The sequence below is a fragment of the Parasteatoda tepidariorum genome, chromosome 10 (assembly GCF_982258835.1).
Source record: "Parasteatoda tepidariorum strain Cologne lab strain chromosome 10, Ptep-v5.0, whole genome shotgun sequence".
Taxonomy (NCBI): Eukaryota; Metazoa; Arthropoda; class Arachnida; order Araneae; family Theridiidae; genus Parasteatoda; species Parasteatoda tepidariorum.
Genome location: NC_141764.1, coordinates 81263203 through 81282678, shown reverse-complemented (window position 1 = coordinate 81282678; position 19476 = coordinate 81263203). Strand labels below are relative to the sequence as shown.

Sequence of the window (19476 nt, the reverse complement as noted above, 5' to 3'; positions counted from 1 at the left end):
TATAAAGATCTGTGTTTTTATTTTTAGCATAACTATATTAATTTATTCATTTTGAATTATGCTTGTTATATCTGATGTTATTATTGTTCTAGAGTTCTGAATATTTCTCAAAAAGAAAAAGCAAAACAAAAGCCACTAGCTTTAAATACTGTTGAATTAATGAGAGTGGCCAGTTCAGGTCTCAATATGGGTCCCCATCATGCAATGATGATAGCTGAAAAACTGTATACACAGGGCTACATTAGTTATCCTAGAACAGAAACTACCAATTACCCTGAAAATTTCGATCTAAGGTATGTGTGAAGAACTAACTAAAATTTTTCTATTATGAGACAATGATTTGATTTTATAACCAGTGTTGAACAGCTGACTGATTTTTGGGTTTGATACCGTCAATGCTTAACATATAACTCTTTAGTCTTGTAATTTTGAACCCAACCTAGAAGGCAGGGAACTCCTGGATCAGCCATAAGGGGAAACTAGCCTTCAGAGAGGGTTTATATTATGGAAGGAAACCACATTTGCATTACATATTGAAGAAAACATCTCATGGTTAGCCCAATGTTAAGGGGATTTTATTTAATGGTCCATCTACCTCTAAGCATATTTTATGTGATCTGTGCAAGCCGGTAGTGATATTCATATCGATCAGTGATTGATGGGATTCGAACCTGGGTTATCTTAGCAAGAGACAAGTGCTCTATCCTTTGAGCTACCGCAGCTTATCTGATAATAATTTTGACATTCCTCTTTTAACTTCCGATAAGTGGATTTGCAACACAGGCATCTATCTGCATGTAGATCAATTCATTATTTTTGGCTTTCATCTATTATATGTAACAAAATACACTCTATAACAAAAAAATCGACGCACCAAGAAGGAGTTGTCCAATTAGAACGAGAATTGGTGGATAGGAAGACAATGTACAGAATAGTAAATGATTAAAATTTCAGAACAATTGAATAATTTATTGCAGAGTTACAGTAACAAGTTCAATAAGGTGTTGACCCGCCTCTAGCCTGGATACAAGCTGCCACACGGCGTGGCATGGACCGATAAAGCTCCCGGATGGTCTCTTGAGGTATTTCCTTCCAAATTCGATCAAGTTGTGGAACGAGGTCATCAACATTCCGTGACAGATGCAATCGCCTTCCCATCATATCCCAGACATGCTCGATGGGAGAGAGATCTGGTGATCTGGCAGGCCAAGGAAGAGTTTGACAAGCTTGCAGACAGTTCATAGGAACACGTGCCGTATGTGGTCTGGCATTGTCCTGCTGAAAAACCAGCTCAGGGAGCTGCAAAAGGAATGGTAGCAAAACAGGTCTTAGGATGTCGTCAACGTACCGCTGTGCAGTAAGTGTACCTCTAATGACGACCAAAGGGTTCCGGCTGTGAAAGGAAATGGCACCCCAGACCATAATGCCTTGTTGATGGCCGGTGTGGTGTATAATAGTGAAGGCAGGATCCCCCCTCTGCCCTGTGCGTCTCCAATCACGTCTTTGATGATCGTCAGGACACAGTTGGAAGCGGGATTCGTCGCTAAAGACTATACGTTCCCAGTCGGCATCATTCCAGCCATATCTGTTAAAAACATACACGTATACGAAATTTCAAAGCAATCGGATGATTGCTTCTTGGTGCGTCGATTTTTTTGTTATAGAGTGTATGATTGAAGATTTAATTGTTGATCCTGAACTCAATTCAAAATACTATCTGTTTACTTTCATGCTTAAAAAACCACTTTTCCTACTTGTTTTTGAATAGGGATACTGATAATTTTTTAAAATTAACTTCATCATTAAAAAATTAGAAGAATGGATAATGCAATATAAATAATTGTAAATTTTTATTTACATTCTCATATTGAAATATAAAAATGCAGTCATTTCAAATTTTCCAAGTAAAATGCCTCATACTTAACAGTTTTTCAATCTGTTTTCTTCTTTTCGTAGAAAACCATTTTTCCTACATTTTTTTATAAGGATGCTCCTTATTTTTCTCATTAATATTATTTAAAATTTAAATAATGTTGCTGAATGAATTTTTATTATATTTTCTTACATTGATTTGATATCATTTATAACAAACTTCTTGCAAACTGTCACATACACAACATAGATAATTCTTATTAGTTTATGTCACAGTTTTAAAAAATGGTTTTAAAATGTATTAATAAAATGTATGTTTCTTTACCTAACTATTAAATTTATTTATTGAAAAGTTTTCAAAATTCAGAAAAAATCCAAAGTTATATCAGCTTTTATAAAATAATTTTTAAGGATGTTCAGTGCATAACAAATTTAATATTTTTCTTTTAGTTATTGTAGGGGTGCACAACCTTTTTGAGTGAAGGGCCACTTGCACAGCAGGCTTGCTAACGAAGGGCCGCAGATCTATTTAGACATGTTAATGACAAATGTAATAATGTTTATTTAAACCAGGGGTTGACAAACTTTTTGATCATCGACCCCTACATAATTTTTCGAAATCTCCATCGACCCCCATAAAAGTAATTTTCTGCTAATTAAGATAAAACTCTATTAGATACTGTATTTGTACATTTATTTTATGATTTTGAATATTTATTAAAGTAATAGTACATCGTGTAACAATAGTTTTATGAAAAATATTTTAATGTTGAAATATAAATACCTTAATATTTATGAAATAATAAGTAATTATAAGTAGAAATAATAAGTCGAAATAATAAGTAAAGTAACTACGGATTTATTGCTTCTTAATCAATGACATGGGTTTGCCTGTTTTTTTTTTTTTTTTTTTTTTGCAAGGTTCGTTATATTGGGTTCAAAATTGGTCAATTTTAATTTTAAATCCGCTCGAAACTCCATATTTAATTTATTTTTGTTAAGATTGAATTTACGTGACTGAAACCGGCTTCAACCATATAGGAACTTTGAAATGCTATCATAAATGGCTGAGCTATTTCGTAAAGTCTTACATATTTTTGCATTATATTTATATTTGTCCAAAATTTGCTTATTGCTAAATTTTTAAAAAGCGTCTTTGCTTCAAATCCCCATAATAATTCAGCAAGCTCATCTTGCAGATTGATGTCCACGTTTTCAATTTGAGCAGAAAATGGCACAATAATCCAATCAGGGATGTCAATGTCTTCCAAATCAATAAAACGCAGTTTAAAATCGTCGCTCAATTTTTGAAGATTACCTGTATATATTTCCAAGTCTTCTTTTATTTTTAATTGTCACATCTGAAAAACACTGATAATCCTTCGACCAATCGACCCTTCCGGTTCGGATCGACCTCCATTCTACCGCCTGGCTCAGATCGACCCCCGCTTATGTTAAATAGACCCCTGGGGGTCTATTTAACATAGACCACTTTGACATTGACCAATATAGACCACTTTGGCGACCTCTCATTTAAACATTAGCGTTCCATTTTTTTTTATCAATAAACTTAGTAATATCAATAACTTAGTAGTGTTCCACTATTTGAATTCATTCAAAAATAAAAAAACTTATACTTTTTTTTTTACAGAAAAAAAACTTGCTATTTTTGTCATATGAACAATAGATTTATCAAAATAAATAAACATTGAAGAAAAGAAATGTTTTTTTTTTTTTATCATATCGTGCAATACGAAAATTCATTTTAGAATTAAATTCTAATAAATAAAAAAAAACTGCAATGCCGACAGAATGAAGGTCGGAAAAAGTTTAGTCATAATTAAGTAATATAAATTCAAATTAAATATTTTAATTGAGGAAAATTTATAGGTTTTAAACAAAAGCCTGAAATAAAAAAAAAACTGTGATAGTTCAAAATAAAATTCTGTGCTTATTTTGTAATGTGCTTTATGATTTTATTTTATTAATTATTAGATTTTTTTATATCGTTAACAGTTTCCTTTTTTTTATCGAAAAAGATCACTTAAGCAACAAAAAATTGAAATCTAAACTACAAACAGTTCAAAAATTCACGTTTTCCGACATTTTATGAATTTCTTAAGTTGTACTAACATTGCATTTAATTTAGGGAGGGATGTAACGAAGATTTGGCCCTTCTGTGAAAAATTCAGTTGGTTGAATGATCAGTCAAATATTCGACAGAAAATTTTTTGAAAATGTATTTTTAAAAGTTTTTTTAATTTTTGAATTTTTATAGATATTACTTTTTTTTAAAAAAAAATTATAATCAGACAAGTCAATTTTGTCATTTTTTCAATACTTTGAGAATTGAGTTTATTATCACTCTTTCCCTGAACTGTAATATAAATAACCAGTAACATAGAAAAGTTTGATTTTCAGTATTAAAGTTTTGTTTCAGGAACTAAGAAAAATTTGTTTTTTTCTGTTTTTCTTTTTTAAGGCATTTTTATTATGACTCAGCATTTTTTTAAAAAATAAAGTTACTAATAAAATTCATTTTATAGCAATTTTTTTTTCTGCTAAAATTATGGCAATGAGAAAAATTTGAATTGAGATTTTCGGCATAAGATTTTCATTTAAAAAAACCTTTTCTTAGACGTTTTCATTATAACGCAGTAATTTTTAATAGCATTTCTTTCTTAATTCTTTTTTCTTGGCTTTTTCTGGTAATTGAAAAACTGAGATGTTCAGCTTTAAAAAATTTTTCAAAAATTAAGATTGATTTTTATGTTCTCTGTTTCGCTTTTCGACATTTTCAAAAACGTTCTTGATTGGCCTTATTTTTTAGAGTTAATTTATGAATACGTTTTTCCAGGAAATATTATTCTGAGCATTGAAATTTTAGTTTCAGTGTTTAGTAGCAGTAAAAGATTTTGCTATTTGGCCCCAAGTGTACGGCGTTCAGTCAATTTTTTCTTCTTTTTTTTTTACCGAATATTTGATTTTTCATCAAATCACAATTCATTGCCACATTCGACCAAATCATATTCGTTGCGGAAATAAAAACGGAGGAAAAATAACTAGGATTTAAGATAAAACTGTACCGAAATACCATATCAAAAATGGATAATTTAATTGCGCGATTAACACTCACGTGCCGTAATAACATCATAGTTAAATAACGGGATCGTCAAAAGAATGTGGAAAAGCATAGAAATAAAAAATATATTTATGCTGCACTCAGCACGAATAAAGCGTTTCAAATGCATGATTTAAAATTTGTATGTCGTAATAGAACAATTGGAATTTTTTATAATACGTGGGAACGCTTAGCAATAACTGCCGAAAAAAATTGTTGAAGAAAAAGAAAGAATTGCAAAAAAAAGATAAAAAATCACTTAGATTTAAGATGAAATCGTCACAAATAAAGTGCACAAAAAGTGATTATTTAAATTTGCGATCTGAAACTCGCGTCGTAATAAAAATTCGGGATTTTCGAAATCACATAGAAAAGCGGAAATAACTGTTTAAAAAAATCATTTATTTTTACGATAAAATCGGCTTAAAGAAAGTGCGTTAAACGTACATTTACTAAAGAATCTGTTAAAATTGATTGTGTCAAAACGTGATGACTTAAAAATTGCGATTAAAAATTGCCATTTTTTAAAAATTTTTTATTGTGTTTAGAAGCTGTCGCGGGCCGCACTTTAGTAGTCGAAGGGCCGCATTTGGCCCGCGGGCCGCAGGTTGTGCACCCCTAAGTTATTGGATCTGTTTAAAAAAGGTTGAGATTAGTGTAATTAAGAATACAGAAGAACATATAAAAATTAGTAAAATTATCTTATTTTTAATATGAAAGAGAAAAATGTTTTAAATTAGGTTGTTCGCCATGTTAATAAAAAAAGAAAAAAAAAAACTATTAAATTGTTTAGGAACTATGTAATTATTGCAAGCAGTTATCTCTCAATTTTTTTTTAATTTAATTTTTTTAATGTTAATTTATTTGACTACACAAGCAATTCGTCTCCCTAATTTGCGTATTTGAGCTTAAGAAATTTCTCCCCTGTTATTTTGTATACCAGCAATAACTCTACCTCTTTTAAGTAACTTCTATGTGTTTCTGCTAGAACCATTTTGTAAAACGTATCATATGATTTAAGTTATTTTCATACTTGTTTAAACTCATAAATATGCATGTAGTGTGTTTTAATTTGACTTATTTCATTATTTAATATAAAAATGTCAAAGTTGATAAAGTGGATTTGTGAATTTTACTATAATATTTCTCCTCAGTGGTGTATGGAGATCTTTTCATTGTTTTTTTAATTAACTGTAAATAATTTGCTATATATTTTTTTATCTAAGGGGAACACTGCAGATTCAGAGTAAAAGCTCAGATTGGGGAAACGATGTCAAAGATCTGTTATCTGGTACCATGACTAGACCTAGGTATGCATTTTTACAATAATTTTTTTTTACAGCAATCAAGAATTAAAATTTATTTTTTAGGGAGCTGAAACGCTCCACATCTGTGTTTTTCCTGAAGCTGGAACTCTTTATTTTCCCATATTCCAAGGTTCCAGGAATTTTAGTATATCCTACAGAAATTCAAGAGGTCTGCCGCATTGCAATAGAATTATCTGTTAGCCGAGCTTGCTGTAGAAAAACTAATCTCTACATAATTACATTTATAATGATTTAATATCAATTATGAAGGAACATTTGTTAGATTCAAAATTCTTTTCTAAACATTGTACAAATTACTTAACTGTAATTAAATTAAATTTGTATTTTTTTGTGTGAGCTGATTATTATTATTATTATTTTGTTTATTTTTTATTATAAAAATTTCAAATCAAAATCTGAAATTCAAAAGTGTACTTTATCTATTAAAATTATTGAAGCTGTATTCGGAGCATTGAAAATTTTTCGGCTTGCTGTCCGTAATTTTGGCAATTATAATTTATTTTCAATATTTTGCTTCTTAATTTGAAAAAATAAAGTCTTCTATAGCCAGTGGCCACTTTTGGATGGGATAGCAAATTCAATGAGCTGCATTTAAAGAAAGCAAGAAAGTAGAAAAAATTATTCTAAAAATAATGTCGAATTTTTAAGTATTGTTTTAAGAATTTATTTAAATGGTAAGTCAAAGTTTTTTTGGAAGCATCTAAGGCTTTACATTTACACTGCAAAATTCCAATGCTTTTTAATCAAATTATTTTAAGAAAAACAACTTAGCATAAATATTGAATGAAACTTTCAGTTTCATTCAATTGGTTGGTTTATTATTAATATTTATGTTAGGAGTAGAAGATCTCTTCATGTGCTTCACTTCAAATGAAAGTTCATTGAATTTATGAAAATTTTGTAGCCTGGAACAAGAACAGAGTCCATGTACACATCAAACTCTTGCTGAAAGTTAAATATAAAATTAAATAAATTACTATTAATTATTTAGGTTTTTATAAACTGTTTGCATTAGACTAATATCACATTCACCCTCTTTTCAGGGTATCCGCGCACCTGGAAAGTCATGAAAAATCATAAAAAGTCATGAATTTCAGTATTGAACAAAATTTGTCATGAAATGTCATGATTTGAACTATTTTTTTTAAAAAAAAATCATGGAAAGTTGATTTAGGTCGCAAAAAAATTTAATTTTTAAAATAGAATTTCGCGGTGTTCTGAATATCTGAATTTGTATCAAAATCCTCACTCACAGTCATATTTTTTTAGAATGCAAAATGTTTTTATCCTGTTTTTTAAAAATTATGGTGTTCTTTAAAAAAAAAAAATGAAAGAGAAAACATTATTTCTAGAGCGAATTATCTTTTAAATTTTTATTATTTACTTTTTTTATTTTATCAATTTAAAATTCCAGCTGAAGCAAGTCAGTCATTGGCAAATTTTTTTAAATTTCGTAATGAGAACAGAAAAATTAGGAGTATTTCTTTCCTTTCTGATGAACAAGAAAAGTATATTTAGAATATAATTCTGCAGAAAATAAATATTTGCTTTTGTATTTTTTTCCAGCTATTTTATTGCTTCAATTCTTTTTTACGCTGTTTTTTAAATTTAAAATCTATTAATATGAAAATGAAGAGTATAACAGTTTTGGTTGTACCTATAATTTCAATCAATGTTATTATAATGCTTTTTTGAATTTTTTGTTGTGTTTTTGTCAAAGGAAATAGTAACTTCATTAAGTCATGAAAAGTTCTTGGCATTAGTCATGGAAAGTCATAGAAAGTCATAAATTTGAAAATCTAAAATGTCGCAGATTCCCTCCTAATATCACATTCATGCTCTTTTCTTTAGCTAATCAAAGCAATTACATTAAAAAAAACATTTTGAAAGATTTTTGACTTATGTGGGTTTTGTAAAATCTTCTCTCTTGTATTTATTTTCTCGAGAAGCATCTAAAAGTTCTGTGTTGTTTCATTTGGAAAAAACTGAAAACCTGACGATTTTTGTGAAGGTTTGAGTGTATTTTGTTGTTTTAATCACAAACTTAAAAATTTATTCTTTGTTTTAAAATGTAAAAGACTATTGCTTTTATTTATCAGAAAAGGCAATGACGCTGGCGATCATCCTCCTATCACACCCATGAAATTGGCTTCAAGGAATGAACTTGATGGTGATTCTTGGAGAATATATGATTATGTTGCTCGACACTTCATTGCATCTGTTAGTTAAAGTTTTTTTTTTTTTAATCATTATTTTAACTTTTATATTTAAAAGCTTTATTTTTAAATATTATGATATTAGACAAAGTAAAGAAATATTTATTAATTAAATTCTCACTTATTTAGTATGTAACCATTAGTTAATACTTTTTATTGTACTTTATTTGATTATATATATATTTTTTTATTTCAAATAGTTAGACTTGTAGATGTAAAGATAGAATTTTTTAAGCCATGACTATTAGTTACTTTCACTGCCAAATTTTCTTCTGCAATGTGTTTTTATTACTTATATTTAATAATAAATCTGACTTTATTAAAGTAAGTAATAAGTTTTTTTTGCCTCATTTGCTATTCACATTTTATTTAATGTAGCTAACTTGATTTATACCTTTTAATATTAATGTTATAAATTTTTGACTTTTAAACTTTTTGCTTCATTTAATGTCAGCATTAAACACATTTAAATGACAGTATTTCTTATAAACAAAATATTTGTTATAATTTGTTTCAGTAAAAATAAAGTTTCTAAATTTATGTTAACACTGGCAATCTTTATATTTAACTTGAAGTTTTCAAAATGATTTTAATGATTTAAACAGGATATAATTGAAGTAGTCTTGAAATTATTTTTGTCTTTGAGCTGCTATTAAATTTTCAAGATTACTTTTATTTTTTACTTAAGTAATTTTTATAATTTCACTTTTAGAGTAGTAGTGTATTTAGTGTTAGCATAACTTTAATTTGATAAGTGTAATATTTATTGATAAATAATAAAAATACTTGTTATTTGTAAAAACTGTCAGTTTATACCAATAGAATGCTCCATTATTTCCTGAAACGTATGAAAGAAAAACATTTTAAAATTATGATTATTTTTACTTTTGAGATGTAACCAAAAGATGTAAGTTATATGTTATTCTTGTAACCAATATGAAATATATTTTTTCTATAGATTTGTCCAGATATGAAATACCTTCACACCGTTGTTTCCTTAAAAATAGGGGAAGAAACCTTCACTTGCTCTGGAAAAAGTCTTATAGATCCTGGTTATACTAAATTTATGTCATGGCAAGCCCTTGGTGCAGATGAAACTTTACCAGATTTGAAAAAGGGTGATATCTTAAAAGTATCTGAGGTAATGTTACGTTTTTAAATGTAAATGCTGCCATTAAAGTTCAAAAGCCATTAATATACATATTACCTAATTTGAAGATTAACTTGGGTAATCTGTTAAAGTGTGGAATAGAGAGTTTTCGGCAATTTACCTAATTAATGTGCATTATAACAGTTTCTGCATCGTTAAAGTTCAAAAGTTTGTTTCTTTCATTCTTACCACTAGCTTGTTGGTTGTTTGATTACATTTATTGACTTAATTCTTTAGATATTGAAAAGTAGATAAATTACATAAATAAATAACATTACATTAATATAAGTGTACAAAAATTTTACTGTTGTTCCTGTAAAACTTTTATTTTCACTTCAATAAGTATCTAGTAGGTAATGCGCAGATTTTCTAGGAAGTTTACCGATTTCCTAGATAATTTAAGAAAAGAAAAATTTTTTGGCACTTAAATAGTTAATTTGTACGTTTACTAGATATTTTGTTCAATAAGCAATTTCCACACTTCAGCAGTAATATACGGACATTTTATTGGTCATCTTGTTTAAATTTAGTTATTCCGATAAATTCAAATTGTTTTAAATAACCTCCTATTGAAAATTTCGGCTTGTCATATTTATATCTCTGTTGCAATTATCCAAATGATTCACCTAATAATGTGTGTATTGTGCATGGTATGATGCATTTACCAAAACTTTGGTCACTGTACCATAATATGTAAAATTAATGTACTAAAAAATAGTTTTATCCTTTTTTGTGAACTTTTTTTGAAGTAGAAATGAATAGAACCAGTTTTACAATTGACATCTACGTTGATATTGCACAAAAGTAGTGCATTTTACATGGTTTGGATTAGAAAACTATTTTAATAAATAAAAAAAAGTTTATTTAAATTAATGAGCTGCCGTATATAATTAAGCTTTGTGCATATTTATCTGAAACATTGTTACTTATAACTCTATGTGTTTTCGTATTAAGCTTTAATTATAATTTTTTGTTATTAAAGTATTTAAAGGCATAAAATCAATTATATTTTATGAATTATTATTATTATTTTAATATTGAGGATTTATATTTTAAAGATACCATAATGATATGGAAATGTTTTCACTGTAAATTTTTAGTTCAGTTCAAGATATTTGTAGTTATGTATACTGCTTTTAGGATTCCTACATGATTTTTTCCAGGAAAAAAAAAAAAAAAAAAAAAAAAAAACAATTTATATATTTGCCAAAACCAAGAAAAATCTTGTTACAGGATTTCAAAAATTTGGTAAAATTTTCTATAACTTGAAAATTAAGGAAATATTATTTTTTCTTCTGAAATCAAGGGAGAATCCTGTACCCTTCAACTAATATTGGTTTCTGGTAATTTTTCTCATTACGAAAACTATGCTAATGTTAAAATGAATAAATAAATAAATATAAGGTATATTTGCTAAAATGCTTCATATTTTATAAGTTATTTTGCTATAAATTTGAAAATTTAAAATTTTGCCTCTTGAAATAAATTTGTCTAAATTTAATGAATTATTTAATGAAGTACAAACTAATGTCCCCAAATTAAATTAGATTACCATCTGCACCAGTTTTACAATACTTTTTATATTTGGATGTATGTTGTTTATTGATCAATTAGAAAAAAAATCGATTTTACATATAAAGCTGTAAAATCTTTCTTGTAAAAATTTGTTCTGCATCAATTTAATTATTTTTTAACTTAAGGTCAAACTGAATGAACGCCAAACCTCCCCACCAGACTATTTGACTGAATCTGAAGTAATCACTCTTATGGAGAAACATGGAATTGGAACAGATGCTTCAATTCCTGTTCATATAAATAATATCTGTCAAAGAAATTATGTTACAGTTGGCAGTGGACGCAGACTAATCCCAACACCTTTGGGAATTGTATTAGTCCATGGATATCAAAAAGTATGTACCTGCTAATTATTAATTAGTACTCTTTTGTTTTAGTTTTTCTTTTTAATCAGTGACAAAATGCCATAATGTTTTACTAGTTGAATAGTTATTTGGAAACAAAATATTCTTTATTTATTGGAAGATTAGCTCTTTTAAAATCAATTGTATCTTTTAATTGTATGATAATTTCTTATTGATCAGTTTTGTCTGAAGTTAAAGTTCTTTAATACTCTAAACTTAGCAATTAATTAATTTGAAATAGGTAAGTTCTGTGACACAGTGCTTTTGAAGCCTACAGAAAATTCTTTCTACTTTTAAAAAGTTAAGAATCATTTGAGAGCTGATTTTTCAAACAATCCAGCTCATAGTTTTCACGTGATGTCTTTATTTTTTATTTAATAATAATTCTTTTAACAATATTTTAAATTCTATAAAAAAAGAGATGAAAAACCTACACCAAGAAAAGTAAAATTTTATTAAATAATAAAATACAATTTACGATTTTTAGAAACTTTGGGAAAATTTTTACTACCCCACTCTGCTTACAAGGCAACAATCAGATTCTAATATCTGTCTAAATAGGTACTCTCACCAGACTCTGAACAAACAGACAGGTGATGAAAAAAGGGAAAGAAAAAACTATTGGTAAAAGTTCTATCTGAGGCTTAAAGTCAGCAAAAGTCAAAGTTATGAGTAAATAGCTAGGCTTTAGGCTTAATGTAAAATTTCAATAAAAATAAGGCAATGGCTTTAAGGTTGCAAATGGAGCAAATATTATAGGTGAAATATCATGCTTTGACCCCATTTAATTTTCTGTGTAAGGAAATGTTTGATAAATTATGCAATAATTTGCAATTAAAATTTTCCATAATTTTGTTAATTCTTTACAACTTTTGCTTTTTTATTATCATTCTTTGTATTTTTCTTTTTTTATTAATACTATACTGTGCTTTGAATATAATTATTGTAGGATTGTTTCTCTTTTTTGAAAAGTAATTTGTGTCCTAGATTGCAGTTCCATTTATTGTGAAATCTTGAAGTTAACTCTTTTGTACTCACTTAGATTGATTCCGATCTTGTTTTACCAACCATGCGTGCCGCTGTCGAGAAACAATTGAACTTAATAGCACTTGGAAAAGAAAACTATGAATCTGTACTACAACACACCCTGACAGTATTCCGTTTGAAATTCCAGTATTTTGTAACTAATATCACAGGGATGGATGAATTGTTTGAAGCTACCTTTAGTCCTTTGTCTGAAAGTGGAAAACCTTTATCAAGGTAATTACATGAGAATAATAGCTATGTCTATAAATGAAAAAAAAAATTTTTTTTCTCTTTTTTTATTTATATTGATCAGCTTATTTATTTATATTAATCAATTCATTTACACTTGCCAATTTCAAAATACAATTGTGAATTTTTCAAGCAATTATAATTTTTTTCTTCTTCATAAACTAACAATATGCCCAGTTTAAAATATTTTCACGCAGTGCAAAATTAAGTTTATAGAAATCACAAAGTTATGGATTAGTTTGTGTAAGTAATATGTTTTCAGAAACATCAATATTTGCTGTTTTGTTAACTCCTACAGATTTTTTCTGATTCACTTAAATATTTAATAAGTGTTTTTTGTAGCTAATGTAGTTTCTGTTGCTCAAAGAACTATTTTCATTGGATATATTATGATATTAGAGCCGCGATGGCACATAAGTTAAATACTGCATTGGGATCTATTTCCAGTGGTGGCTTGAACTGCACTGAGTTTCAGATCAGTAAGTCCCAAATTGTCTCAGCTGCAAAGGTAACAATCACACATTGCCACCAACTTGCTGTTGGTTATGAAATTATGCAGTCATGACCTCTTGGCTGACTTTTAGCTGCTGTGGAAGTGCTTTTCTTTGCTTTATAAAATAATATTATAATTTTTTATTGATTAAATGCTATTCTTATCATTTGGAGCATTTTTTGTTCAATGTTCTGTCATACTGTTCATAAGTTAAAACTAAATGTCAGCATATTAAAAGGATGCAAGATAAATATGTATTTAAAAAATCTAATTTACTATGAAAAGCTACTCACTGTGTGAGATGTTAAATATGAAAGTAAATCCCATAAAATTTAAGGAGTTCTTTAGCGTGCCATTTTTAGAACTTTAATTAGATAAGTGTTGTATTATTAAAGTGCAAATTGTGCACATTTAATTTCACATAATTAATTTTATTAACTGTTCATGTTAATTTCAAAGCATACAAAAAAAGTTAAAATCCGTGCATTAATTTTCATTTATTATGTAATCCATAAATAACTTTAAAAACGGATCAAATTTGCAACAACCTTATTCCTGTTTTAAAAAAAACTGTAGAGTTTCAATTTAGGTTATTAGATGCAAAATAATTGTTTATAATGTGTGTCTAACTAAGTAAAGAATTTCGAATAAATATTTTAGTCATTTATTTATTTCAAATTTATAATTATAATTATATTTTCAGATGTGGAAAATGTCGTCGTTATATGAAATTAATCGCTACAAAGCCCATGAGGTTGCATTGTCCCACCTGTGATGAAACTTTCTCAGTGCCTCAAATAGGTGGCAACATAAGAATATTTAAGGAATTAAAGTGTCCTTTAGATGATTTTGAACTTTTACAATTGACTGGAGGTACAAAAGGAAAGGTAAAACATATTATTTTTATTTATTAAAAATATTTAGTGTCTCAAAATATCTACTGGTTATTAAGTCCCTGTGGCAGAATTTTTTCGAGCTGTGACGAAACTCTAGCACTAATATCGTTCTGCAAGATACTTTTAATAATAACAAGCATTACTAATTTAAAATAACAAAGGCACTGTGTCTTTTTTTAAAAAAAAAATCTATAATAATATTTCTATATTAAAGTAAAATGTTGTAATAATATTAAAGTAAAATGTTTTGCTTTAAAAAAATCTTTCTGCAAGAACTCTGTGACATTCTGTGACAATGTCGCCGCGATTCTGTGACAGGGAGAGCTGGTATTTGGATTGAAATTATACGAAAATTTTTGTATGCAGTTATATAAAGTGCTTTGAATAAAGTTAAACTAAATTTCAAAAAATTAAAAAAAATTATTTTGGTTTTTTAAAAATATTTTAACTATATTTTTTTAAAAAAAAGATTAAATCTTCTCTTTTTACAGTCTAGATGTATAAGATATTATGTGTTACATATTTTTGTCTGTTTAACTTAGTTAATGTAACACTATTCAATTTGTGAAGCCTAATTGTTGCTAATGCCTTAGACATTCTAATGCTTTACTACAAATATCATAAAAATCTATTTTCCATAGTTGACGTTGTACACAATCAAGTTTAAAATGCTTATTAAAAGTAGGAGCTTTATTTAATTTATGTTTTAAATTTTTATTCATTGATTATTTCTTTTTCAGAGTTATATATTTTGCCCTTATTGTTATAATAATGCCCCCTTCCATGATATGAGAAAGTTGTCTGGCTGCAATTCTTGTACTCATCCCACCTGTCCTTATTCACTCCAAAGCAATGGCGTATCTAACTGTTCTAATTGTGATGGAGGAATATTAGTACTAGATCCTGGATCAGGACCTAAATGGAAGCTCTCGTGTAATAGGTAAAATAATTCATTTGATTTCTTTATTTCTATCCGCAATTTACTGTTAGTTTTGTAGCAACTTTAATTTAGTTACCAAGGAAAAATCCAGACAAGGTCCCTTTCACAAAATTCAAATCTCTTCCGCAAAGCTTCATATTATATAAGTATTTGGGCTTTAATAACTTTTGTCAATTTATTACTCTAACGTGCTTTTTAATTCTTTTGATTTAAAATGTAGAATAAAGTGACAGCTGAAAATTGAATTTTTACATGATTAAGAAATTTCCATTGAAATAAAAAATGCTGAAAAAGAAAGGCAATCTTACACAGTCTAATATACCTTCTGAGAAAAGTCATAATTTTTTTCCTTAAAAATACCTAACTCAAATTAACTACCTAATTCAAATTTTGTGTGAAATTTAAAATAATTATTACTATATTAGCATTATTTAAAATACTTGTTTTATGCTTGTAAAAAAATGAAAGCAGGTAGTTATAAACAAACTAGTCCCATTTTTCTTTACATTGTAAAAAACTAATCTAAATAACTCTAGTATAAGTTTTCAAAAAAAATTTGTTAGGTTGAAAAGGAATTAATTTTAATAAATGCTGTTTGTTAATTTTTAGTGTTAGGTAAATATTTTTTAAAATAAATAATATTTTGCTTTTTTTTAATTTTTTAATTGCATTTACTTGTCATGTTTTATTTTTTTTTATTTTTAAAGGAACAAAAAATACTAGTAATATTTATGAAATAAATGTAAATCTCAATATATAATGTAATTTATCAATTTTTTTTAGTTTAAAATTAATTTATAAATATTAGTATTCATATATTGATATTTATAAAATATCATTTTTTTTAAAAAAATATATTTAAAATATTTAATTTTTTTTCAATTGCATTATAATTGCTTTTACCCCCCCCTTTTTTGTTTTGTTTTTAAAACTGCTTATGTTTTTATCTTCTACATACGTTTTTTTACTCTTTTACTACAAACTCTTATAACTTAAAAGTTCACATGCCAGTTCTAATATGTATGCAAAACATTTTTAGTTATTTAGTAGGGAGAGAACAAATAATAGAACAGCATTTATTTCAGTTTTTTACATGTTTTAAGAAACTTATTTTGAATTAAATTCATCAGTGAGTTATGTATAGTCACTGTTTAATTTCAGGTGTGATACAATTGTTCGCCTGTTTGAAGATGCTGTAAAAGTCTCTATTGATGATGATACTTGTAAAGATTGTGGTGGTCAACTTGTAACAGCTGAATATAAGAAAGTAAGGGCATATTCTTTTGTTCAAGTATTCTTTTTTATTACATACATTTTCAAATAGCTCAGTTTATGGTTTGTATGTTAGTATTAGTACATGGTTTGTGAGAAAAGTAATTTCACTAAATTAATAAAAAAACGGGTATTTATCGAAATTGTACAACACAATAAAAATTTTAAAAATTTGTTCTTTGTCCATCTATAAATAACTTCCAACAAGATTTCTTAGCATTGTATGTCTCACAGTGAAATAATGATAATGAGAATTTTCAAATGTTGTACAAAAAGAATTCTGGTTGAGCCATGTCCGAACTTAAGAGTGGGCATCTTTAAATCAGCCAGAAAGCACATCATGAAGAAGAAAGAACTGTGAGACGTGATACCATTGCGAAATTTTGTTAGGAACTGTTTGGAATGTTTATTGTTATTGCTGTTACAAAATAACTAAGAAACTGAGCTCGAGACTTCATTTGTGTCTAATTATAGCATGTTTTTGGTCATTGATGGTCTTTTAGCGCCAACTTCATTGTTAATATTTTCTTGGCATTCGAAGGAAGAAAGAAAAGTGCCCTGTGCCACAGGTAGAATAGCCATATAATCACAGGAAAAACAAAAATGAGTTTCATAAAAATGTAAATCTTTAGATTGGTGAGTGACCACACATTTGTGAAATAACTGCTCCCTTTTACCAATTGCAACTTTTTCGAATGCACTGGTATAAGCTTCACTATAAAATCAAAGACACAACAGACCATGTAATTTTGCTGCAATTTATTTGTTTTTTGCTATGAGAGATTTTTGAATGTAATTAATAGTATTTTAATTGCATTATACAGCATATGCTGCTTTAAGAATCACAATTCAATGAATGGAATATGATAATAGCTCATTTAATTAATGAAAATGTATTTTAGATACTATTATTCCAGGCCTGAGAGTATTTTTAAATGTAGCTAAGTTAACAAAAGCCATTTTAAAGCAGCAAGAATTACTCTAAGAATTTAAAGAAGGAAATTCATTGTACCCCTTCAATAAGCCTTGGGGGGGGGGAACAATTGACCCAAAATCTCATAAAACTATACCCCTTCAATAAGCTTTGGGGGGTGGACAATTAACCCAAAAATTCATAAAACACTGGAAAAAATTAAATGAGAGGAATTCTGAAACAAAAAAATTTATTATTTTTCAGCTCTAGGTAAAAACCATACAATCATTATTTTTTTTTTAGTTTCTATTTTTTCTTGTACTTCATTTACTTTGCGTCTCATGAAAATTAATTATGAAAATATTTTAATTTTTCAATAAAATGCAGAAACACATTTATAAATCATTTAGGAATGAATTCACAAAGAATTTTTAATTTAAAAATATTTTTTCTTGCCCAAACGTAAGCAAACATTGAATTAAATTTAAAATCTTTTATTTGGCCGTAAAGGAGTTGATTGACCCAACAGATGTGAACATAAATTTGTAATAAAATATAATTAAACTTAGCATTGTTATATTTTTTTATTACAATTTTTATAATTTATTTACTTCTAATATATCAGTTAAGAATTTATTTCCATGTTAAAATTAACTAATTTTTGTATCCAATATTTATACTTTTTATTTTACATCTTTGACTAAAAATTCATCTGTTCAAAGTTCACAAATTTTTACAATTGTTTGATTAAAACTGTTACTTTTCATCAGGATAAAACAAAGTTTGGTGGTAACATCACAGAAGCAACAGGTTGCATTTTCTGTGATGCCAGATTCACATCTCTCGTTGATCAGCAACAAGCCATGAAATTCCACAATTCTTCCAGAGGCAGAGGTCGTGGACGAGGCAGAGGAAGAGGCACAAGATCTAGAGGCAGAGGTCGAAGCAAACCAAAGGACAAAATGGCTCAACTAGCTGCCTACTTTGTATAAATCTTTTTATAGATTGTTATTATTTTTGTTACATTTTTTCGTTTTGTTATTAAAATGTCCTTTTTACTAAACAATTTTACTAACCTTATTTATGATTTGGCTCTCGTGAAAGACACACTATCAAATTTTACTAATTACTTGTTTGGAGAACATTATTTATGCATCTTACAATGCTGTACAGACAAATGATTTATTTTTTCCTTTGTAATTTTCTTCTTGAATCAAATTAGATCAAACATGAATAATAAAAGTTAATATTTCGACTACAAAATATTTTTTTGCATGAAAAGTTTTGTTTTGGAATTGCATTTGTTATGAAGAAAACCCTTGTAACTTCCAAACTATTAGTCCTATCAACTCAAATTTTCTTTCATTCGTTTCAGTAAAGCAAATTTCAGCATAAAATTTACCTGATACGTTCAAACAGCCCCTAGATAGCTAAGTAAAAAGTGTACTAAGTTATGTCAAAAGTTGTACTTTTTATTCATAAAAGCTCATACCACTTTTACCAATCGCTTGTTATATTGACTCGTGCATAGCATTGATCGATTCAAGGTAAAAACAAAATACAAAAGAAATGATGTTTCATTTGTTTAGACAGCAATATCAGATGCATTAGTAGATACAAGTACAAATGTATTCATAAAACGCTTATAACTTCTAAACTATTAGTCCGATCATCTCGGGAACTGTATTATTCAATTCAGTGTGAAAAAATAAATCACTATTAATGCCTTGTTTGTCTGTCTAGAAAAATATAAATTTTCTCCCCCAAATCACCAACATTTCACGCAAAAAAGGAGAAATATATAGAGGAGTGTAGCCCAGTTTACGGTTATAAGGACATAAAGCTTTTAATGACAAAAGTGTCTTGGGTATTATTTGTCCTGTAGTAGCACCATTTTTTTTCTATAATTACTGGACTCGAGGTGAAGTCTTTCTCTTTCCTATTTGAACACTTTATGAAGATGTAATATCGTAGGGGGTCACCAATTCCAATCTAAAATAAAAGTATATTGAATAATTTCCTATGTGTGTTAATTTCTACTGGCATAACTATTAATCCATCATAATTCTGTAAACGAACAT

At 27.8% G+C, this 19476-nt stretch overlaps 1 protein-coding gene across 1 annotated transcript in view; it reads left to right on the top strand.

The window, feature by feature from the left end:
* Top3beta (DNA topoisomerase 3-beta) overlaps window positions 1-18461 on the top strand; it is a 34762-nt gene extending 16301 nt beyond the window's left edge. Inside the window, exons 7-16 of the mRNA XM_043052662.3 lie at window positions 93-293; window positions 6220-6303; window positions 8421-8541; window positions 9496-9678; window positions 11388-11597; window positions 12649-12866; window positions 14078-14261; window positions 15011-15210; window positions 16372-16477; window positions 18166-18461. Of these exons, the coding sequence (XP_042908596.2) occupies window positions 93-293; window positions 6220-6303; window positions 8421-8541; window positions 9496-9678; window positions 11388-11597; window positions 12649-12866; window positions 14078-14261; window positions 15011-15210; window positions 16372-16477; window positions 18166-18387 (1729 nt within the window). The 3' untranslated portion in view covers window positions 18388-18461. The remainder of the gene's footprint in view (window positions 1-92; window positions 294-6219; window positions 6304-8420; window positions 8542-9495; window positions 9679-11387; window positions 11598-12648; window positions 12867-14077; window positions 14262-15010; window positions 15211-16371; window positions 16478-18165) is intronic.
* Window positions 18462-19476: the final 1015 nt, after the last annotated feature.